The 23,460-nt window shown below is 38.7% G+C and overlaps 3 protein-coding genes across 5 annotated transcripts; 2 read left to right on the top strand and 1 right to left on the bottom strand.

The window, feature by feature from the left end:
• Positions 1 to 1,134: 1,134 nt before the first annotated feature.
• Positions 1,135 to 10,348, top strand: galnt6 (UDP-N-acetyl-alpha-D-galactosamine:polypeptide N-acetylgalactosaminyltransferase 6 (GalNAc-T6)). 3 transcript variants are annotated; one of them, XM_042005151.1, is made up of 12 exons: positions 1,135 to 1,309; positions 2,197 to 2,275; positions 2,482 to 2,991; positions 3,588 to 3,760; positions 5,579 to 5,728; positions 5,943 to 6,177; positions 6,264 to 6,381; positions 6,489 to 6,689; positions 6,851 to 6,982; positions 7,070 to 7,171; positions 7,276 to 7,434; positions 9,759 to 10,348. In XM_042005151.1, the coding sequence occupies exons 3-12, from the start codon at positions 2,510 to 2,512 to the stop codon at positions 9,870 to 9,872; spliced, it is 1,866 nt and encodes a 621-aa protein (XP_041861085.1). In that variant the 5' UTR covers positions 1,135 to 1,309; positions 2,197 to 2,275; positions 2,482 to 2,509; the 3' UTR covers positions 9,873 to 10,348. The 3 variants fall into 3 exon arrangements, with proteins under 3 accessions (XP_041861085.1, XP_041861084.1, XP_041861083.1); XM_042005150.1 differs by having other exon boundaries at positions 2,197 to 2,358; XM_042005149.1 differs by lacking the exon at positions 2,197 to 2,275.
• Positions 10,349 to 11,102: 754 nt separating this feature from the next.
• Positions 11,103 to 16,044, top strand: LOC121651620 (glucose-6-phosphate 1-dehydrogenase-like). Its single transcript, XM_042003957.1, has 12 exons — positions 11,103 to 11,273; positions 11,818 to 11,855; positions 11,994 to 12,102; positions 12,198 to 12,415; positions 12,496 to 12,654; positions 12,728 to 12,853; positions 12,935 to 13,028; positions 13,118 to 13,304; positions 13,431 to 13,666; positions 14,802 to 14,878; positions 15,070 to 15,162; positions 15,264 to 16,044. Exons 1-12 carry the CDS (start codon positions 11,157 to 11,159, stop codon positions 15,352 to 15,354), a joined length of 1,545 nt encoding a protein of 514 aa, XP_041859891.1. The 5' UTR covers positions 11,103 to 11,156; the 3' UTR covers positions 15,355 to 16,044.
• A 447-nt stretch (positions 16,045 to 16,491) lies between these two features.
• On the bottom strand, positions 16,492 to 22,931 carry zgc:158263 (ceramide kinase family protein). The gene is made up of 13 exons (XM_042003956.1): positions 22,620 to 22,931; positions 21,182 to 21,277; positions 20,863 to 21,000; positions 20,618 to 20,746; positions 20,377 to 20,440; positions 20,111 to 20,256; positions 19,951 to 20,025; positions 19,694 to 19,846; positions 19,362 to 19,467; positions 18,486 to 18,589; positions 17,962 to 18,158; positions 17,571 to 17,869; positions 16,492 to 17,026 (listed from the first exon to the last, which is right to left on the bottom strand). The coding sequence occupies exons 1-13, from the start codon at positions 22,756 to 22,758 to the stop codon at positions 16,912 to 16,914; spliced, it is 1,761 nt and encodes a 586-aa protein (XP_041859890.1). The 5' UTR covers positions 22,759 to 22,931; the 3' UTR covers positions 16,492 to 16,911.
• Positions 22,932 to 23,460: the final 529 nt, after the last annotated feature.

The raw sequence follows: 23,460 nt of genomic DNA, 5'->3' as shown, positions 1-23,460 counted from the left end.
CTGAGTCACTTGGATGTTTCTTTGCAGTGTCTTAGCTTTAAGAACAGACAGATGGTCATTTAAAAGAAAACCCTGAACTCTTCACCCCTATAGTGAACAACAATGGCTTTGTTATATTGTGGGGGCCATTTTGCCCTTTGTTTAGATTCACTCTACTCCTTGGAGGGAAGGATCTCCATGAATTATGTGGTGATCTGAGTGGTTATCTGTTTTTTTATTTAAATTAAGGATCACTATCTTAGGCAGTGATCTCTAACAGCAAGGCAGGAAATTCTTTCGTTTTCCATGACCATGACATGTTAATCATATGCAAAGACCTTTACAGTCATCGGATCTTAGCACAACTGGCACCAAAGCAGTTATATTGATGGATGGTTTGGTAGAATGACATCCCATCGCTCCAGTAGACTTCCAGAAATGGAAAGAATCATTGCATAGATGCAATAATGCTGTTCGGGAAGCATAAGGCCCAGCACAACATTGAGACTCACATCAGTGGTGTCTCATAGAGTAAGTATTCAAAGCCTTTATTGAATACGAATACGAGGAGTGACTCTGGCAGGCTGCTGTCTCAGAGACAGTAGAAGTGCATGTACTTCAGCAAAAATAATCTAATAAAGAGCATGAAAAATTCAGCTTAAGTAAAAGCACATAAATACTAGCAACAACATGTAAAAAAATACTGGTGGTCTGAATGACTGATCTATTGTTGTGTATGACAATAGAGAAACTTTCATTTTGCGTGAGCAGTACGTATTAACACTGCTGGAAGCAGTCGAGGGTGAGTTTGAACAATAGTAGCTATTTATTGTTTTTCTAAACAATTATTATTATTATTAATATTATTATTATTATATTAAATATTGGATCATTAGAGCATTTACTAGAAATGGGGTATGAACCCTTATGACGTTAAATATATTATTGGTTTTTAATCATATATTTCGTTTGTATTTATTTTAATAATTGTTTTTTTTATTGAAAAATAAAGAAACTTTCAGGGTGCATTATCTCAGTACAGGAACTTCTCGCACTGTTTACAATAAAGTCCGTCTTCCATGTTATGCATAGATTTCCCTGCAATTCAGGACGCGTGCGACCAGCAGGGGACTCACTTTAACAAATTATTCCAAAAAATGGCACCTGTTCGACTAGCAGCAGAAGTCTGGTGTTTTCTCAGCTCTAGTTTGGCTCTTTGAAGACGCTTGAAGAATAGACACGTGCTGCTTCTTTCACCTCACACATAGGTGGAGTACGTCGTCAGCCGGAGCAGGCTTGGGCGACGAGGACAGCTCCTCTTCAATTTTAGGTAAGCGGCAACATTTCAGAAAGTTTTGAGATGTTTTGATCCTACATTGGCAGCGTCTTATTTATGGCATTGATTATTGCCTAAATATTAGATCAGTTAAAACAAGTTATGTTATAATGAAAGCCCGGGGCGATCCGTCATATTTGTCACCAACTCTTCCTCTTTCATTTTTGTTTTAGTGCGTTTAGCAGACTGTCTGGGCTTTTTGTCTGCACCATAAGTATCTTATTTGTTTCCTGTGCAGCGAATTTAATAAAATTTCTAATTTGATGATCCTTATCTTGTACTTTCTTTAAAAACTAAGTGAGCACACACACTGCCCACTCCTCTAGGCATACTTATTACAGTATCTTTGCAGTCAATCCAGATGCGGGTGCTGACAATATGCTGACTTCATTCTGACTATTATGTGTGATGGATAACCCAGGGTGACCTGTTTTACCTTTTCTGGAACAGCAAGAGCGTTCTCTTGAATCAATTATGAAGGCAGCTGGCTTAAGAATAAAGTAAATTAATTATGTCCAAGTAAGAGTGACCCTCTTACTGAACAGTGATCACCTAAAGACATATTCTTATTGCTGTAATATCCTGTTTTACATAACAGGAAACAGCCTCCCATTGCACCAAAGGTGGGTGAAGTCATGCTCCACGTAGCAAGCCTAACTTCCTATTGCAGATGACAACTGATCATGTGAAGAAAGGGGTTGTCACTCGTTAACCAGGATGGGAGGTTGAGCCTGCAGCGTCAGAGTTCACCTGTTGCCACGTTGGTCCTTTTGGACTGTGGCCAGAGCAGGTGAATTTGTTTGCTGAGAGTTGAGGTGTGTTTGTTCACTCTCTCCACTTCCCTGTTCTTTCTTCTCTCCCTGTGGGACTGTTTCCTAAAGAGACTAAAAGGGAGGAGGAGGAGGAGCAGGGTTGGCTTGATCACCAGCTGCTATGACACTTGCAGAGATGCATAAACCGGTTTGAGGGATTTTTTTTTCTCTCTTGTTATCCTTTTGTTGACTAAAAGAATGACTTAGTCAATGTATAGTGAGTAAAAGCAGGTAATGGTAACAAGAGACTACATTTTTGAATGAGCAATTTTTTGTTTTAAAGCTTGGTTATACATCACCTGAAACGGACAGAAACCTCATGAAAATTTCTCTTTTTTTCCTCTCTCTCTGCAGAAAGAGCACCCAACAGCTATCCTGAAACATGCGTCTGTTTTTACACCGCCGTATGTCTCCTCTGAAGCTGGTGCTCCTTGGGGGGACTCTCTTCATGGTGGTCCTGGTGATTCTACAAAGGGATGTTGGCTCTTCACCTGCTGGGGAACCCTGGTTGCAGGACCTGGTAGACAGAGGGGACAAGGTGATGGTCATGGTCCGAGAAGCTGTGAACAACATTGGCTTCCAGATTGGAGCTCCACAACGACCAACAATGCATGAGCAGCCCACCCAAGATGCTAACTGCCCTACTGGATTTTATAATATGGTTGATCTAAAACCTCACCTGAAGAGACCACCTCAGGACCCTCAAAGCCCAGGATCTGATGGGGGCCCATTTAAAAAAGACCGCATGACTCCTGAGGAAGAGAAGGAGAAGGAGGAGGGTATGACCCGCCATTGTTTCAACCAGTTTGCCAGTGATCGTATCGCTCTCAGCCGTAGTCTTGGGGATGACACAAGGCCTCCAGAGTAAGTTCATATTTTCAGAATAATCTCTTAGTGTGGTCCAAACACCATTTAGTTTACCAGTATGCTGACACCCATGCAGGCCAGATAACGCTGTATCTCAGCTGTGCTCATTCCCAGAAAGGTCAGTTATTCACAAACGATCTCCCTCCTTGGTTAAAGAGACTAACCCAACTGTAAACACTATGAATAAGTTAAATCTTCATGGCATGCTGCATTCTGTGTAATCAATTTTTGACATTGGTGGTCCATTTGGTGTAAATACTAAATGTAAATGCTTCCCTAACATAATACAAAATTTGTATCCAAAATTGACAACACAATATCAGAAAAGAGAGCCTTCCTACAACATTAAAATTCCCCCGTGATGTTTAATAAGTTATGTTTCATTTCATATCCAAACACCCTGATCCTGTAAGCCATTTGAGTTCTCAAATGGCCTTTTAAATCAGGTCTTTGTTTTTGACTTTTGAATATCTTCAGACAGTGATCAGTTATGTCGTCTGTAAGACCTTGTGTGACTTTCATTTGATCAGATATTCCTCTCCCCTTTCACATGGATCTTTTTCTCTGTCTTTGACATGGTTTACCTCACCCAGGTGTGTGGAGAAAAAATTTCCCCGCTGCCCGCCTCTGCCTACCACCAGCATCATCATAGTCTTTCACAATGAGGCCTGGTCCACGCTCCTCAGGACGGTCTACAGTGTCCTGCACACATCTCCTGCCATCCTGCTCAAAGAGATCATCTTGGTAGATGACGCCAGTACTGCAGGTGCATACATTAATCATACATAGAAGACCTGCTGACCAGCTGCAGCAAGTGGTGTGTTACAGTAAGAGAATTGAGTTAAATAATTTTTTAGTGGGTATTTATTATTAGTTCTGCTCTGAATCAGACAGTGAGTGAAGGGGACATATTAAAGTTCACATCTGAAGTAAATATGAGCTAGAAATACTGCATCCCATAGAAAATGGCACATGCTCAGTTTAAAAGGATTGCTTAGGACCTGCACCAAAATTTACTGGTCTGCTTTTGTCAAGGCTTCATCTGGTCATCATTTTCAACTCATAATCTTCCAATCTTGCAGACAGCACTGAAAACATTAAATGTTAAGCATATTTAGGAGATGTGGGCTAAGATTTATTTATTTATTTGTCTGTTGTAATTAATTTCTTTCTATTAATTTTAAAGTGAATGGGATCCTGTGGGAATTCATGCCTCACTTTCTTTGAACATTCTCTTTGATGCATTCCCAATATTTTTTTTTCTGTTTGTTATGTTTATGTCCAAAAAAGAGTAAATGGTAATTGTTAGTTTTTCCCATCAAACGTGAATAGTTTCACATCTTTATGGAGCGTTCATGAGAGTGTGAGACCAGAAGGTATAGTGTAGTCCAATGTTTTCTGTGTACTCTGACAAAATGATCCGAATGATCCAGCAACAACTATCTGTTGCAGAGTTAATACTGGACACGGTGTGCTCTGTTTCATTTGGTCTAACTTCCCTGATTCCATTACTTCTTGTTTCATAGCTGTGAAATCTTGTGCATCTCATTGGCATTTCAACAGTCATGAGCACAAAGTTAAACATGGTGAAACATGAGAATATGGTGGAAGCTCAGGTGGTAGAGAAGGTTGTCCTTTTGGTTAAATTAGTTGTTAAAAAAGTATTTTAAACTTTAAAAGAGAAAAGTCTGTCTCTCGCTTTGCTGCAAAATGATTTATTAACTGACAGTGATAATTTAACTACAGTTATTTTTGCATGAACTGATAAACTTTTTACAGAGAGAAGCTGATTCTCTATATGTATTCAGTTATTATGTGAGATTATGTGTAAATATGATTTGGTGTCTTTGTTTAGTTTACACTACTTAAGTCAAAGTAAAATAAGGCAACCTGCTAGGATTTTCTTTTGGAGGCGGGGCAATGATATCCTCCTTAAATGTAAATGTTGAAAGGACTTATAAACAGGATCCTGGAAAGATAGTCATCCACACCAGCAACTTCAGTAATTGGCATTTGTTAATTTTTTTTGTTTCTAAGCCTGAAATATCCTGTCAGTTATCTTTGTTTTGTACCATTTCCCTCAGTATATGCACGTTTTATTTATTTTATTTTATTTATTTATTTATTTTTTATTTCCAGTTTTCTTTTAATAGCGACCTGACTAGCGACTTTCAGTTGCAACATTCATCATATGTGGTATGTAGGTTCACTCAAACTGAAACTTATATAAATACAGTAGGTTTGTTGAGGTCACAAAAGTGAGAGGAAGTGTGACCCACTTTTACCGGCAGCTTTTCCGCTTCATTGCTATTTCTTCTGATAGTGATCTCAAGAGTATAAATAAGATAAATGTTTGACTTTTTCTTCTCTGGGGTGGTGCGGTGCCTGATGAAGTAACAGACTGAGTTATTTATCAATGGATCATTTTTGGTTGTAAATATTAAAAGTATGCCAGTATGCAGTGATTCTAGGGTGTACCTTTAGTACATTCTGCCATCACTGGAGCTTAATTAAGACAGCCGTTTCAGCTAGACATGAAAATGAATACTCATCGACAGTGGTCTCTATTCGCACATTTTTGCAGACCATCTTAAGAATCAGCTGGAGGTGTTTGTGCAGCAGCTGAAGATTGTCCATGTGGTCAGGCAGCCGGAGAGAAAGGGCCTCATCACAGCCAGGATGCTGGGTGCCAGTATCGCTCAGGGTGAAGTGCTCACCTTCCTCGATGCACACTGTGAGAAAACACACATGGAAAATACAATTAACAACAACATGCATGCTAAAGCAGGCATTTTAAGCAGCTGCATAACGATGGGTAAAACCAGGACATATTGGAAAATTATAGCATGCTTTAAACACTAAGATAATTCAGTTTGTTCCTTAATTTGGTGACTAATTTAATTTGTGGAAGCATGTTTTCTCATGTTTGTCTGTTCGTCTCTTCACAGGTGAGTGTTTTCATGGTTGGCTGGAGCCTCTTTTGGCCCGCATTGTTGAAGAACCCACTGCTGTAGTTAGCCCAGAGATCACCACCATTGACTTAAACTCCTTTCAGTTCTATAAGCCTGTGGCCACTAATAGAGCTTATAACCGAGGTAACTTCGACTGGAGCCTGACTTTCGGCTGGGAGGCGATCCCTGAGGATGCAAAGAAGCTGCGCAAGGACGAAACCTATCCTGTAAAGTAAGATGGCTTGTGCTGTTTTCACTGAGAGCATTCTAAGTCATTTAAATACCTAAAGCTCTTGTGTCTGCCCACGAAAATTTCAGAACACCTACTTTTGCTGGAGGTCTTTTCTCAATCTCAAAGAAGTACTTTGAACACATTGGAACGTATGATGACAAGATGGAAATCTGGGGGGGAGAAAATGTAGAGATGTCATTCAGGGTTAGTCTTTCTCTGCCCTCACAGTTCCACATATTGCTCAGTAAGTCTCCTTTAATATTATGTAGTCCATTTCAACGCTTTCTGTCTGTGTCTTATGTGATTTGCAGGTGTGGCAATGTGGGGGTCAACTAGAGATCATCCCCTGTTCTGTGGTGGGCCACGTCTTCCGCACCAAAAGCCCACATACCTTCCCCAAAGGCACAGAGGTCATTACCCGCAACCAGGTGCGCCTGGCTGAAGTCTGGATGGATGACTATAAGAAGATCTTTTATCGCCGCAACAAGAATGCTGCAGTCATGGCCAGTGAGGTCTGTTTATAAATGTTAAATTGATGCAGTGCCATTTATCACCCTCATGCTGACTAGAAAATATATTACCCTGATGCAAAAAGCTGATATGATGCTCTCAATACTGGTGGTTGTTTTGGCTTGTCAGAATATTAACTGCACTCCCTTCCTCACAATTACAGAATAAGTATGGAGACATCTCTGATCGCCTGAAACTGAGACAGTCGCTTAACTGCAAGAACTTCACTTGGTACCTCAACACAATCTACCCAGAAGCCTTCATTCCAGATTTAACCCCAGAAAAATACGGAGCAGTGAGTCAAGTTTTTTTTGTTGCAGCAATATAAAATCATTCATTTATTATATAACTTACACTTACTGTGTGCCTTTGTGTACAAAAGATTAGAAACTCAGGATCTAACACTTGCCTGGATGTTGGCGAGAACAACCAGGGAGGTCAACCTTTGATCATGTATCAATGCCACAACATGGGAGGAAACCAGGTAAAGTGACTGACCTCCCAGTGTAAAATGAAGAATTTGGATTAAAGATAATTCAGTGATCTCTTGGGTCAGTTGGGTTCTAACTGGATGATTGTGTCTTTTAGTACTTTGAGTATTCCTCTCATAAGGAGCTGCGGCATAACATTGGAAAGCAGCTGTGTCTTCACGCCACAGACCAGCCAGAACCTGTGAAGATTGAGCTGTGCCAGCTGAAGGGGAAGGGTACCAGTTTGGCACCACAACAGGAGTGGGTTTTTACAGAGGTGAGGAGCACTTGGCTTTAATATTTGCAGAACACATACACCCTCTTGTAACCCACCTTGAATGCAATTTAAAATGTAAATATTTCACAAAACAGACTTTTTTTTTTTATCTGTAATTGAATCTACATGGCTCGACCCTTACAATTTAAATCCCATTGTATTGTGGGCATTTACAAATCTCATAAACCCATATTTTATTACCAATAGAACACAAACGACACATTGGATGTTGAAATTTTACAATTTCATGGAAAATATTAGCTAATTTGTAATTTGATGGTAGCAACACAAAATTGGAGCAGTGTGACATTAAGGATTTTTTATCACCCCCTCTTCCTTTAACAACTGTCTGAAAATGAAGAGACCAGTTACTGGCGTTTTAGGCAAGGAATGTAATTCAGATCTTGTCTGATGCGGGAATCTAGCTACTTAACATTCCTGGGCCTTCATTGCTGAATTTTTTATTTTTTTTCCTGTTTCATGATGCTCCAAGTGTTTTGTTTTATTGGGGAAAGGTCTGGACTACAGGCAGGCCAGTACAGAACCCAGACTCTTCTACTGTGTAGCGCATGGTTTAGTATTGTCTTGCTGAAATATGCAGGGAAGCGTCTCTTTTATTTAAATACCTTCACTGAAAGAAACATTATCTGGATGGGGGCAGATGTTGCACTAAAACCTTTATGTACTTTTCAGCATTGATGCCTTCACAGATGCATAAGCTGCCCACACGATGGACGCTAATGCAACTGTATACAATCAGAGATGCAGGATTTTGAACTGTCTGCTAATAAACTGGATGGTCCCTGTCCTCTAAAAAAAAATCAAAGCCCATGCAGTGATTTCAAGTAAAGAATCATTTCTGTTCTGTACCTGATGGACCAAATATTATACGCATCCAGTTTTGACCCTTGTCCTGTGCACACAGATTCCTCCTAATTCTCTTGATATTATACATTGTAGATGGTGGGCTTTCATTGTCTTTGCAATTTTATGTTGATGGACAACAGAAGCTCTGCCTCTCTGAAATAGCTCCATTTTATACCGAGTCATATTACTGACCTGTCAAATACTCCAGTGTTTTTCTTTTCTGCCAAATACTTGTCCAGCCATTTACCCTGTTCCAACTTTTTTTTTGATATTGAGCTAATATTTTCCATAAAATGATCAAGTGTCTGTTTCATTATTTCATATGTTGTTTGCTTCTGTGTAGTTGTTTATACACAGCTTCCCAGCTTTCTTCTGGAATTATTTTATTTTATTTTATTTTATTTTATTTTATTTTATTTTATTTTATTTTATTTTATTTTATTTTATGTTTAAGTTTAATTCCTTTGGTAATTATCTGAAGTGTCATGTAGGACTTAGTTCTGATTGAACTTAGTATATCCATGATAGCTGACAAACTCCCTTAAAGTCATCACATCTTTTAGATGATGTTGAGGCTGTGAAGTACTTATTTTTTGAGTATTTAAAACATAAAATTGAGCATTAATTCACTATTTACAAGGCAGTCTCACCTTGTCTTTAGATTTAGTTGCTAGATTGAGACCATAGGATTGCTAGATAACTTGAACAGTCCTGAAAAATCTTTGCACCAACTGCAGAAATAAGGTTGCCCAAAGACCGTCTGATAACCGCTGCATTTGCATTTTTACAGCTTACATTTGGAACAGATTAAATAACTACGATATGTGGGAATTAGTGAACTCTAGACCAGTGGTTCTCAAACTTTTTGAGCCACAACCCCCTAGATAGCGACCCCAAACTCCACATGACGGCTTAATTATGATTAATTGTGTGACGTATTGAATGGGTCATCTAGCAGCATCCTCTAAATGCAAGGCTGGAAAACTGTCAGAATCTTCATACACAAGGAGGATAAAGTGGTTTTTGGTGGTTCACCACTGTGACCAGACACCTACATGCCCAAAATCAACTTCTCTCACTGGGATAATGTCAAATTTAGATTTTTAATATAGCACGCGTACGAACTTTGTTCTTTATGCATTAACGTGTTAAAAAATTAAGATAATTTAAAATATTTCTCTCTTCATTAATGGTTCAATTTTGACAGCCCTGGTAAAAATCCCAATTTTATTAGATAAACGTGCTATATATTTCTTACAATTATCTGGCGACCCCCAGAAGTTATCTCACAAGCCACACTTTGAGAACCACCGCTCTAGAGAAGATAGTAGGATTTTTTTTCCCACTGTGAAAAGCAAGAGTCTATCTCCCATTCTGATTGAACTATACTGCTCTGAATACATACAACTCAAGTACATTGGTACAACGTTTTGATCTCTGGTGTTGGTTGTCCATAGGAAAGTCTTCTGAAGAACCCCAGCAGCGGTAAATGTTTACAGCTACAAGGAAGCCAGATTCAGATGGACCACTGCAATGTTGCAGATCTCTACCAGCGCTGGGCATTCAGCTGACCTCTCCCAGACTATCCATCAGGTGACCTCTGGTACCTTGTGTCAACCCTCTTTGGACTGAGAACCTTGGAGCCAAATCCTCACTGATCCAGTAGGACCTCCTGTAGAGCTTGGGGCATTTGGCCAGACTGCTGACCAATGAAAGATGGAGGACAAAGTAAAGACAATCACCTTTTGTTGAAAACTCTTGGGTTAGGTTAGTCTTAAAACTATTTTTAAATTATATTTTTGGAGAAAACTCAGGAAAATGATTTGACTGTGGTTGGGGATTTTATGAAATCTATGGACTTTCCATTTAGTGGCAGCTTGAACGTGAGGCTGTGAGCACTTCTTTTACACTCCAAGCTGGGAAGTTTTTTATTAATGGCAATTTTTAAATTATTTTTTGTCTTAATTAATGTTTAAAAATAAGTGAGTCAAGAGTTTGAGGTGTCTCTTTTAAATAAAATATTTTTAATAAAGATCTTTTGTTTGATTGTTTGTTTACAGCAATGGATAGATATTTATTTTCTATCTCGATAAGGATCTAGAACATAATTTCGTAAGATAAATACTTCGATGTACTGGACAAGGGACTTTGTTGGCTCCCTATTAAGTACTGTACAATCAGTAGTATATTTATCTTGCATGCCCTTCCAGAATGTTCTGTTTTGTCTTGGCTTGTTAATGTTTTACATAAATCAATAGAGTTCACTGTTTCCTAAGCTAATAATTAATTTGCTTTGGTTACTGATGCCATAAATATCAATTTAAAAATTTAAAGTAGCATTAAGTTGCCTGTCTGGGAATACTTTGTTCAGTTCAAGCTTCGTTTTACAGCGTGTAAAACCTGCCCAGCCAAAGGTTATGTACAGTTGATTATTTCTGCAACAAAGTGTGAAGAATTTATTTGTCAAAGGCACCTGTGGATGTTGCACAACATTTTTCCAAGGAGTGGTTTCAGAGCAAGACACATTCCTGATTATTGTCTCCGCTTTGTCTGAGTAGAGCTGAAATGTGCAGGATTGTCCAACCTGCTCTGATGGTATGTGCGGATTTGATCCCCACACACACACATCCTGTCAGACTAAAAAGTGGAGAGCACAGGTGGTGCAGTCTGAAATACATGCGGTAAGGTGTTGGCATTAAGCAATTTTTTTTCTATTCAACAATAGGTGGCAGCATAGAGTCAGATTTTTTCTGCAAGGCAATGATGACAACTGAAATTTCACCATACAATGTGTCATGTAGCCCCAGGAAAGAGTGGTCACTGTAGGAGCAGACTGAGAACAGGTTGTCCAGAAGATGAACACTGAGCCCCTTACTCGTTCAGAGGTATTTGGACAGCTCAGGAGAGAGCTCTATGGAGAGGAGCAGTCAAGTCAGTCTAACGCACATATATTCATCATCCTAGGAGCGTCTGTAAGTAAAACTTTTGAACTTCTTGCAACATAACAAAATAATGTTCTGTATTTCAAGGTTATGATGGATTTCCATGCCTGGTAATGTCATGTTCCCTGTAGTTAGATGTTCCGTTTAGAGCTGCTTTTGCACCAAATTCCAAACAGTTTCAAATGAGTAGGGGCCCAACAGAGGGACACAAAGCCCCATTGGTGAATATTTCACAAAGAAAAGCTGGGGAATTGCCACATGTTGATAGAATTGTGCTGCATTTACTTTTTTCTTTAGTGAGCTTGAATGGGGACAGTTTTGTTATCCGAAACAAATCACCTGATAGGCTTTGTTTTGTTTATATATGTGTATATATATGTATATCTATATATATATATACGTTCTGCAAGTAGGGTGTGTTCCACATACAGAACTAATGTTTTCCACATTACTCAACAGATCTCTCTATCACAGCTTATCCAGCTGTACTTTGGACTCTTGATCCTTTACTGTCACAATGATTAGCTGCAGAATTTCTTGATCAGATCTGGTTTCATTTTTGCAATTTGCACAGGGAGATCTTGCTAAAAAGAAGATCTATCCAACTCTATGGTGAGTAAATAAATAACATCACACATGTTACCTGACTACAGAGCTGCTTTACTGTTGTTTAGTCACAATTTGCTCTAAGGAATTTGACCTTTGGATGAAGTGTTCGGCATTGCTGAGTTTGACTGACTCATTGTTTAGGTGGTTATTCAGAGATGGGCTTCTCCCAGACAACACACACTTTGTGGGTTTTGCTCGGTCTAACCTGACAGTGGAGGACATTAAGGCAGCGTGTCTGCCCCATATGAAGGTATTGTATTGAAGGGTCCATTTTTGCTATTTGAGACAAGATTGTGACTTGTTCACACTGTGTATTCAGGAATACCTCTGTCACATTTTCCTTAGGTCAGTGATAAAGAGAGTGATGGTCTATCAGCATTCTTCAGTAAGAACTCTTACCTGAGTGGCAGGTATGACGAGGGCAGTTCCTTTGATCAACTCAACAGCTATCTGTCATCTCTGCCCGGGGGAGCAAATGCCAACCGACTCTACTACCTGGCTCTGCCACCCACTGTCTACCACCATGTCAGCATAAACATCAGAAACCACTGCATGAGCCACAAGTTAGCATCTGTTTAGCCCAGAAAAATGATAGTGCATAAAGTGTTTGACTGGATTCTTCTTATGAGTTTTGTTTTTGCAGAGGCTGGACAAGGGTAATTTTTGAGAAGCCATTTGGTCGTGACCTCCAAAGCTCACAAGAATTGTCAGTCCACCTGTCTTCCCTGTTTACAGAGGACCAAATTTACCGCATAGATCACTACCTTGGAAAGGAGATGGTCCAGAACCTCATGGTGCTCAGGTAAGGAGATGGAATACTTTATCAGAAATACAATCAGGAGTGTTTTAGAAGTATTTCATTCACTCACTTCTAGGTTTGGAAATCGCATTTTTGGGCCCATTTGGAACAGGAACAGTGTAGCCTGTGTGGTCCTGACTTTCAAAGAGCCCTTTGGCACTCAGGGCCGTGGAGGATACTTTGATGACTTTGGCATAATTCGGTAAAGACTGTACTGTAGATTCATCATGTCATGGTTACCTTGAACACATGTTTTGATTCCAGTCTTTTCCTCTTAATGTAGAGATGTCATGCAAAACCATCTGCTCCAGATGCTCTGTTTGGTTGCCATGGAGAAACCAGCTTCCACCAGTCCAGATGATGTGAGGGATGAAAAGGTGACACCAGTGATTGACTTCAGTGAGAAGTCTGTCAAATCACTTCATTTTTTTATTTTATTTTTTCAAATTGTTATGATGTGCCACAGGTGAAGGTGCTGAAGTGTGTAGCTCCTGTTGCAATGACAGATGTGGTGCTTGGCCAGTATGTTGGAGATCCCAAAGGGGAGGGTGACACCAAGCTGGGTTACCTTGATGATCCCACTGTACCAAAAAATTCCTGCACTCCAACATTTGCCACTGCAGTGCTCTATGTCCAGAATGAAAGATGGGATGGTGAGGCTGCATTCCAGCTTTTTTTCACCTTAGTTTACATTTTATATCTGCTATGAATTTCTGCCTCAAATGCTTTTCTCATCCACCTAATATTTTTGTATGTCATTGCCCCCCCCCCTCCATCAGGTGTTCCTTTCATTCTGCGCTGTGGTAAAGCTCTAAATGAGCGGAAAGCAGAAGTACGTCTGCAATTCACAGATGTGCCAGGAGACATCTTTGGCGAACGCTGTCAGAGGAACGAATTGGTTGTACGAGTGCAGCCAGATGAAGCCATTTACCTGAAGATGATGACCAAGAGGCCTGGGGTTTATTTCAGCCCAGAGGAGACTGAGCTGGATCTCACCTACAAGAGCAGATACAAGGTGTCTAAAGTATTCATTATTATCCACCACTGAGGTTTAATTATCATTCTTAAAAGCTTATTAATCAGTTAGACCTCACTTGATTCATGAGGTTGGTTGGTCACACACAGTGGCTGTAAGTAGCAAAACTATTACTAAAACTATACTACTTCTTGCCCCATGAAGGGGAATCACAGCTGTACAGTGTGCATTAATATCTCTAATGCAAAATAAAGTTATTTAAGATATTAATGCACGGCCATTATGGAATATAAATAAAATTCGAGAACATCAATACTTGAAAGAAATGCTTTTAAAACAATAAAATATACTGATGAGTAAATTGAACTAAAATAAAATAAATCTTTTAATGATAAAATAACTGAAGTACAGATTAATATAAGGTTATCACATTTATTAAATGGATAATATATAACATACAATATATAAAAGTAATATGATAAATATTTTAAAACATAATGTGCAATAACCTGCATTAAACCAGTACAATATCAAGACAAAACCTCATCACCATCAGTAGCAGCATCATCATGACATCTGACATCTAATAGGCTACCATAATCATGTGACAAAGAAGGAGGACTTCCGTGTCACAATTTTATTGCCCAAAATTCTCAGAAGTGAAAACAATGGCACGTTTGACTCCAGAGTATCGATATGCCTATCCCTGAGAAGAGGTCAAAGAAAGAAGAAGACTAATTAGTACTGCCATTTTGTGGAAAGTTTAATCATACAGATTTGAGAAATTAATCCTTGTGTAATGCAAAAACATGCAACAAAATAAAGGAGACTAAGCAGTTTCAGGGAAGGAAAAGAAAGAAAACTAGATAAATATTTTTTACAGATTTTCACAGAAAAAATAGCTGATAAAGAAAAAAAAATCTAAGGTATTTTGACTGATGCCAAAGTTCTTTACCAAAGTACACACAATAATAATATAGATATAATATCTTACTACATAGTGGAAGAATGGCATTTCAGATGGTTTGCTATTTACAGTTTGACAGCTAACATAACACAGGCTGATGTTGAAGTTCACTTTTACTGACACTGATATAGCAGGAAATCCTGGGGTTTGCATGATAACTGTCCAGTCTTTGTGTAGGTCAATTGAACAGCTAACATGTATTTGTAGAATGTGAAGCTCCCTGATGCTTATGAGAGGCTGATTCTGGATGTCTTCTGTGGAAATCAGATGCACTTTGTCCGAAGGTGAGTGGCACGTGTTACTGTAGCTAAACATTAGTACCAGAAATCTTCTGAATATATCTGAAAGATCTGAACATAAACCAGATTCCTACTGCATCTTTCATCACTCAGCTCAGTGTGGTAGTTTAAAAAAATGTCATGAATATGTTTTTGTAAACATGCTTCCATCTGAGCTCTTTGTCTTTCTGTCCCAGTGATGAGTTGCGGGAAGCCTGGAGGATTTTCACTCCCCTCCTCCACCAAATAGAGGCAGAGAAGAGGCAACCCATTCCTTACACATATGGAAGGTAAACTGTTTTTTTATGAGGCAGAAATAAATAGATACTGGACATCATCGCTTATGGTGATCATTAATCCCCTTCTTGTCCTGCTTTTGTTGTGTCCATAGCCGTGGTCCGAATGAAGCTGATGATCTCGTGAAGAGGGCAGGATTTCGATATGAGGGGACATACAAGTGGGTGCAGCCCCACACAACCTGATGCTTCATGTCACATGCACATTCACTCGCATGGTGATAACTGCCACTTTATGACAGTTTACAAAAATTAAACTTCTCTTCCGTCACTGCTGTATTAGTTTGATTTTGTCTGCACGTACAAAAGGAAAAGCACTGCTTTTTACTTCCAATCAGACAAGAATGAAAATTAAAGGGAAACAGCCTGATTTAACATGGACATCAGAAATTTCTTAATCTTTATTCACTTTAATGAGGACAAATGAGACCTGTAGAGCAGAAAAATCATTGTAGCGACTTGCAGATGGAGTGATGTACATAGAACATTTATTATCATAGTGATTTGAATGCTTTCAATAAAAGCTTGTTCTTTGCTGTCAGCAGGCCTGTTTTTGCAGTTATCACTAAACTATAATGATGCACAAAGTTATTCACGCAACACCCCACCCGCTAGTATTCATACTGGAAGGACTTGTTGGACTGGTTTGTAAGAGATGGTGCCTCTCTTACAAACAGTCATAAAGGAGATAGTTTAAAATGTAAAGATGCAGGTGAGAAAAGCTTCCATGTCAGTGTTTTAAGCTTAATCAGCACTGTAAGTTGCTGTTAATGGCATGTTAATCACTAACAATGCATGAATAAAGTTTGAGATTACTTTCTTTTTTGTTGCAAAGTTTTACCATAAAATTTGGAGATTTTCATAAGCTTTTTGAAACTGACTGATGCTGTTTCGTTGCTTTTTCTCTACCAGGTGTTCGCCCTAACTGGAATTGCACACGCACACATAATTTGTACACCATGACCAAACACAGAGCAGTGATTATGCCCGGACAGAGAACTGTGGGAAGAACACCAAGAGCAAACATGTGTTCAAACAACTTTACCTCTGGGATCCTTGTTACTTCCCTTACTTCTCCTTTTACTGAGCCAATCGTAAGGCTGTGGTTCATTTGCATAGGAAGCTGTGTTGACACTGAGAAGCATTTTTTAAACGTTATCACTAAAGCTTAGTTTGCGTTTAACCAAAACTACACAGCATTTATAAGTGCTGATAGAAAATGCAAGGGAAGCTGCTACCACTTTTATTTAGCTTAAAGAGAAGCAGAAAATAGTTTCATTGAACTAATATTGATTATAATAAAGTAATAAAACAAGTCAGATCATTATTTTTTATTTATTTTGTTTTTTAGTCCAATTGTTATCATTCATTATTCATTTATTTTCTAGAAGTTCAAGTAGTAAAAACAGAAAAAGAAACAAAAAAACAAAAAAAGACATCCAAAAACAGACCATTACCAGCTCACACACTATTTACAGTAACGGATCAAATTAGCTTTGTGCAGAAAACCATCGTGAAGTGCAGAGGGAACAATTTCAGTAAACACAATACATATATGTAACTAGAATAAATAGATACACTACAATACTTTTTATTAATACACTGAGAAAACTACTAAAAGTAGTTTAGTAAAAACTCTTCTGAAATCAACACTTACTAGACCAGATGTTTTACAATTCCGCATTGCAATCATGTATTTTTCCTTTCTATTTTCTTGTTTTCCTCTTTATCAAAAAAGTTATATTATTTCTGTAGAATGCATGTCCTATCACACTGGTCCCTCTCCTGGCTGTAGTTGCGTATGGCAGCTCCATCCTCGATCCCCCTGGCATACAGATGCACTAACCGACCGTGGACCCTGAGAAAGATAAACACAATTAAAGCATTGTTTTTTTTGTTTGTTTTTTTTTTTTCTCAAACCTGGCTTGCTTTAGAATAACTTGCACGGATACAGGGATCACCAACTCCAAACCTGTAGGTCAGGAATGTCCTACAGTTTTTAGATGCTTCCCTGTTTCAACACAACTGACTCAAATGGATGGGTCATTGTACAGACCTTGCCAACAAACTGTGGGATCCATTTTATTTGAATCAGGCGTGTTTGAGCAGGGAAACATCTAAAACCAGTAGAACAGTGGCCCTCGAGGAGTGGAAATCCCTGCTCTAGGTCCACTATCCTGCAGGTTTTCATGCTATAACACACCTGACTCAAATGAAATTGTTTTCCAGCAGCTTGTTGTAAAGTTTTACAGAAACCTTTTAATGACCCATTAATTTGAATCAGGTGTGTTGCAGCAGGGAAACATCTAAAATCTGCTGGATAGTGGACCTAAAGTTCCAGAACTGGTGATCCCTGATCTAATGTTAGACAACTCACAAAATTTTAGGTTACACTCTCTTACTTGCATAAGATATCAGTGACAGGCAAGATCTCCCCATCACAATTCCAAACGGACGCAGTGGGAGCTTTCTTACAGCACAGACACATGAAAGTGGTCACTGTTTTCTCCTCATTTGTTGTCAATCGTCCCACGGATTTCTGCTGAGATCCATTTCTGCCTCCATTCTCCCCACATCTTCTCTCTTCTCCACCCATCTCATCACTCAGTCCCCCAGACTCTTCATGTCCTTCGTCTCTGCCCCCTGGTAGACAGAAACGGACCGCCTTGACTCGATGGACTTCCACAAATGGCAGGTCGAACTAGAAAAAGTAGAAGGACTTGAGTCCTATTATTCAATTAAAAAAAAAATTTTTTTTAGTAAAGTCTTGTTTTCATGAGACAGTCCCAATACCTGATCCTGCGTGCTCGTGTGCCTGTAGAGGAACTTGAGGAAACCCAGAGGGTGAGTGTCCCATACTAGGATAAGGTCCCCTGTTCCATCTGCCAGGTGGGCAGAGGGAGAGAGGCCCAGAGGACTTCTGGCACATGAGCTGGACATACAAGTGAGAGACACACACTTGAACCTGCCCTCCACAGTTACCCACTCACCTGAAGAAACAAATGTAAAGTGAGATTAGATAAAATAAATAAAAAAAAAAAACAACATTTGTATTTGAAATTAGCTTATATTTACAGCAATAACCTATTTCTATGACAAGAGGGATTTTGGGCCTTTTGATTTGTTTATTATGTGATGAAGAAATGAAAACTGCCACCTTTAAAGTAACCCCCACACCCTCAAAAAAAACAAAACAAACAAAAAAACAGTACAGCCTAAATGGTGCAATAAATTCTAAGGTCACACACTGAAAAAAGGCTGCTTTAAAGTCTACATGATTTTTGCTAGATAGACTTAAAAGGTGTCTGCAGTGTTACCTTCTGAGTCAGTAATGAATTGGCCAGAGTAGGAGCTGTACAAGGAGCCCAAATCAGAACAGCTGGCGAAAAGTCTTTCTGTACTTCTGGAGCACACACTGCACCTAAACACACACGGCACACTGTCTCAATCTATTTAAACAACAAGCTTCTCAACTCAACTCTGACACCCAGTCATCAAAGCATTAGAAACTATTCAGTGACAGCTAGAGGCAGCTGCTTCAAACAAAGACTGCAGACTTGCACCTTAACAGGAGGCCAAGTCTCACCTTTCATATAGATCAAGTTCCTCCTGTCAAGTTTCACTTCTTAAGGTACACCCAACACCTAAGTTCCCGCTGTGGATGGTAGCAGGTTCAGTGTCTTAAACTGTAAATTTGAACCATTTCACTTTTACCTAAATAATAATGAAACCACATAATCCTTTTCTCTTTTTGAAATCAAATGGTCTAAGGGTTAATACAATCACCCTCATTCTCTGATGAACCTAAAAAGCTACATGTCAGTAACATGTTGTTAATGGCTTATTCCAGTCCCTCTACTTTTTCTTCATTATAGCTCATTTGGTGTGTGTTTATGTTTAGATTCATATGTGTAGTACAGAAAACAAAGCAGAAACTGCATGCACATTATATATAGCGGGTGCTTGGGGAAAAAGTTGATGAAAATAGAGAAGGGGTCTCAACATATAACATATCTGAAATGCATGATGGTTTTATGGTATTAAAACACCATCAAACTTGTGTGTAAACTAACTTCTTTCTTTCTTTCTTTCTTTCTTTCTTTCTTTCTTTCTTTCTTTCTTTCTTTCTTTCTTTAATTAGTTGATTGAATGCAATTATTGATGTGAGCATTTTTCAGAAGTTGGTGTTGTACCCTGAGAGGCAGCGAGTTTTATCTCTAGGACTGGAGACCAGTGGGTCCGCTGGTAGATACTGAACTGTGCCTGTGTAGCTTCTGTTGCTCAGGTACACCATTGTGCCTAAACAAAGAAGAGCAATTAAATTAGCTTAAAAGCGCACAGCATCAGATGTATACAAGATATAAAAAAAGAAGGCACTTTGTGGTTTTGTTACATAAAATGTTTAAAAAAGGAAGACACGGGTCATACACGTCATTTCTTCATGGTCACAGCAAAGATTAGATATAGCAAATATAACAGCAGCACATAGTCATCTCTGTACTCTACATGAATCATCAGTCCAGACCTGAATAGTCATATCTGAGAGGTCCCATCCAGCGATGTTTTTCACTCTCAGCCAGTACGTCCCCATAGAAGCCATAGCCTATCAGAGACACTGAATAGCGAACCAGAGCAGAGGCATGATGGACTGAACAAACATCCAAAGGCTGAGAGTCTCCTGCAAGATGTTGTGGGAAATCAGAAGGGTTATATAAGCAGAGCTAAAAGTCAATAACTTGTCGTTTCACAGTGTTTTGATGGACTTAAAATAGCCATCCTTACCAATGATAATGTGCAAAGCTGAAGTAACAGGGTTGATCACTCCTACTGTGGCATAACACACACAATCTGTGGAACCTATAATAGATATATTACATCAAAAAGAGTGTGTCATACCCCTAAACCGGATGTCATGAGTTTATGAACACTTAGCAACAGTAACCTGCAGGGATGATGCCAATATGCAGTGGACAAGGCTGCAAAGTGACAGTAGGATCATTCTCACAAAGGCCTGCCTCTTGTTGTGTCCGCCCAATCACACCATGAAGTATTTCGCTGAACATGCCATCCCCACCCACACACACCACACTGTTAAAAACAAACAACAAACACAAGGGTTTCTGTTATATGAAAGCACCTCCCAGCAGGTTTAGACGTTATAATAGTCTGTTACCACAGTGTTTGCAACAAAGTGCTGCCGGTACTTACCCGTCAAAGCCTGTCAGATCTTTTTTCAACAGGTGGTCTCTAGCCTGGTTTGCCTGCTCAGTCACTAAACAACAGATTTGTGATTATATGCAAACCGAAAGTTGGTTTTACAATCAAGAAACTCAGTCTTAGGCTTATTAATCCAAAAACTAGTTTTAAGCCTGAGGTTCTCTGTCAGACTCTGAAGTTTTGTACTTCATGACAAAAGAAGGAAAAGAAATATTGCTCAGTGGAAATTTACCTATTACATGGGAGCTGATACCAGCCAACTCAAATAGAGGGGCAACCAGAGAGTGGTAGATCTGTCTTCCTTTCTTCTTTCCTCCATATGGGTTGATGAACACCAGAAGTCTATGAGGACGTAAAGGACCTAAGTAGACCATTTAGAATATTACAGGTTAGCTGGAAACCTTTAATATGTAATTTCACAAGACAAAACAGCTCTTGTAGAGGTTATTCTTTTATTTTTCAATGATCCATTCCTACAGTGAGTTTTCAGAGCAGTCCTTAGATGTTTAGTCCATTGGTCTCTGAGAGCCCGACTGGGGCAGCTGAACTGGGTCCGGCCCAGCCGCCATAGCAACCCATAGGTACTCCCGCTGCTGCTACGCTTCACGTAAAAAACTGAAAATACATAGCAAATAAAGGAACTGTGCTGTAAAACCGAAATGTCATCTGGTGTAATCTGTGGGACATTATTAACAAGGCTGATCAATATCTTAGATATGCAATGCTTGAGGTCATGTTACTGATAATTTATATGAATAGACAGCGGTGGCAGCTGAGTCTCCCACAGCGAACACACCTGTAAAATCTTTGTCTGTATCCTCAACAGACTTCTGGGGCAAGATCTCCACTCGTCCCTCCTCCACTCCAACCACTTCAGCCACAGGCACTGAAACTTTCAAATAAGAATGTAGTGAAAATGTTAGCAGACTACTACAGACTACTACTTTACATACAATTTACAGGATAACATAAACCCTGGAAATATTTGCCTTTGCTTTCAAGGTATATCTTTTACTTGTACCTCAAGTTAATTCACAGCTGATCTACAATCGATTTACTACGTAAAATTACTAGTTACAGAGGGAAAACTGTGGTGTAACTGATAATAGTTTATTAATTAATATTAAATTCCAGTTATTTATCTCATTGGTGGGATTGCTGTAAAGCTGCTGCATATAAGATGTTGTCACAGAAGACAATGATCCTTCCCTGTTTTTGGTCCAGTAACTTGTCACACACCATTCTACACAGAATTATAGCTGCTGTTTTAAAAAAAATTGTTTGTGTGACAATTTTCAGAATAACCAACATCTGAATGACCTTTAAAAAATCCCCATAGAAAATAAGGGGCAAATGCTCAGAGCTACAGTGTCACTGAAAACCAACAAGGTGGGGAAGACTGAAAAATTTTGTGCTGTTTGTGTTGGGAACATCCAAATGACAAGAATATGCCACTCTACCCTGTAAACAGATATAAAAATGAGCTTCCATACTTTATACTAAAAACACAAATATCACACCAATGAAAACATTTATGATGCAAAACTGTGACATTAAAAGTACTTTTTATCATAGCCAGCAATAGCAAGACAATTTTTAAAGGAATTTTTCAATGTATATTGTTTAAAAAAAACTGAGTTTATCTGGTTGTCTTCATATCAGCAACTTTTAACCGTTTGTTGTTTATAAGTCTAAGTAAAGTCTAGAAGTATTTCTGTGAAAAGCCTTTATCATGCAGTGGTCTCATGCCAGAAAGCATATGTGTGAGTGTTTTCCAGCTTGTGTTTTCAGTAGACTGTCTCTTAGGGTTATTTGTCCTGTTGGTGCTGTTCAACTTGTTCTTCACGTTCTCTGCATGCAGTTAGCGTAAATAAAGCACTCCCTCCCTCTAATGATCCAATTTTACACCTGAGATAAAGAGGATTGTTACTTTGTTTATTGGTATTGTTTACAGTGTTTCCAAGGCTACTATAAAGACTAAATACAGAAAATACAGAAAAGCACTTGTCACTGCTCCTGTTTGTTTACTTCAATAAACAGTGTAGATAGGAAACAGATTATGGTTTTGGACAAGCTGAAATGATTTGAATTTCAATGTAATTTTATTCTATATACATGGTATCCATTTTTTTAAATTTGTTTAAAAAAATTAACTGAACACAAAAATATTTCACTGAATGAATATGTCTGTGTTCCCCTATAAATCAGTCTTTGATCAGATGATGCGCACTTACCTGTCGTCTTATCACGGTTTTTATCTATTTCGGTCCATTTGAAATGCCAGCCTGTGAGGACAGCCAGATATCTCTTATTTCCTATCCACAAACTTGACTCCAAGTGCAGGTCCATCTCCATCCGGACAAACGCTGTCATTCACGTCAGCTATCTCGTGTGCCAACACAATTTGTCCTGACCACTTTTACACCCAATACTTTTACATCCCTGAGAACTAACAGCGGTTGTTAATCTGATCTCATCATCAGTCATAAGCCCGTCAGTCCTTTCTAAGGTGTGAAAGGTTTTATCTGCCTTTAAGAGGCCTTTTTTTCTTACAAAAAAAAAAAAAAAAAAAAAAAAAGAAAAGAAAAGAAAAGAAAAGAAAAAGTCCGGATCGTATTCCTCCGCATGACACCTGCTCGATTTGCATGGCGCACTGCTGATTGGACAGAAGCCTACCTAATGGATGTTGGCCAGTAAACTTCGAGGGTTTAAGGAGTTTGCTATAAACAATGTAAAAAAATTTTATAAGGCCTATAAAAAGTTTGATGGCTGGCGAGTGATTAGCTATTCTACTAATTTGATGTAAATTAGTTTACATTTTGTCTGAAGACAACTCTAACAAAATATCACACATGATCCAGAACACGTTCATGTTCATGTATATATATATACATATATATATATATATATATATATGTATATATATATGATATAAACATAAATATATATATATATAGTTTTATATATTAAAAACAATGAACGTTGAAAACTGACAAAAAAAAAACTTCGCCAATAATTACAAATAACAATTTAGTGATAGTTAGTTAGCAAGTTAGTTAGTTAGTTAGTAAACCG

The sequence above is a fragment of the Melanotaenia boesemani genome, chromosome 13 (assembly GCF_017639745.1).
Source record: "Melanotaenia boesemani isolate fMelBoe1 chromosome 13, fMelBoe1.pri, whole genome shotgun sequence".
Lineage (NCBI taxonomy): Eukaryota > Metazoa > Chordata > Actinopteri > Atheriniformes > Melanotaeniidae > Melanotaenia > Melanotaenia boesemani.
Note: the sequence above shows the minus strand (reverse complement) of the source record. Positions and strands in the feature narration are given on the sequence as shown.

Excerpts from the sequence above, each read along its gene's own strand:
- galnt6 (XM_042005149.1), top strand. The coding sequence starts at position 2,510 with ATGCGTCTGTTTTTACACCGCCGTATGTCTCCTCTGAAGCTGGTGCTC. Across the intron at positions 5,729-5,942 it reads CACCTTCCTCGATGCACACT|GTGAGTGTTTTCATGGTTGG; the intron begins GTGAGAAAACAC and ends GTCTCTTCACAG. Across the intron at positions 6,690-6,850 it reads CTGCAGTCATGGCCAGTGAG|AATAAGTATGGAGACATCTC; the intron begins GTCTGTTTATAA and ends TCACAATTACAG.
- zgc:158263 (XM_042003956.1), bottom strand. The coding sequence starts at position 22,758 with ATGACAGCGTTTGTCCGGATGGAGATGGACCTGCACTTGGAGTCAAGT. Across the intron at positions 20,747-20,862 it reads GACTGCTCTGAAAACTCACT|GTCCTTTACGTCCTCATAGA; the intron begins GTAGGAATGGAT and ends TGGTCTACTTAG. Across the intron at positions 18,159-18,485 it reads ATTCATTACTGACTCAGAAG|GTGAGTGGGTAACTGTGGAG; the intron begins GTAACACTGCAG and ends TTGTTTCTTCAG.
- LOC121651620 (XM_042003957.1), top strand. The coding sequence starts at position 11,157 with ATGAACACTGAGCCCCTTACTCGTTCAGAGGTATTTGGACAGCTCAGG. Across the intron at positions 13,667-14,801 it reads CCTACAAGAGCAGATACAAG|AATGTGAAGCTCCCTGATGC; the intron begins GTGTCTAAAGTA and ends ATGTATTTGTAG. Across the intron at positions 15,163-15,263 it reads ATTCCTTACACATATGGAAG|CCGTGGTCCGAATGAAGCTG; the intron begins GTAAACTGTTTT and ends TTGTGTCCATAG.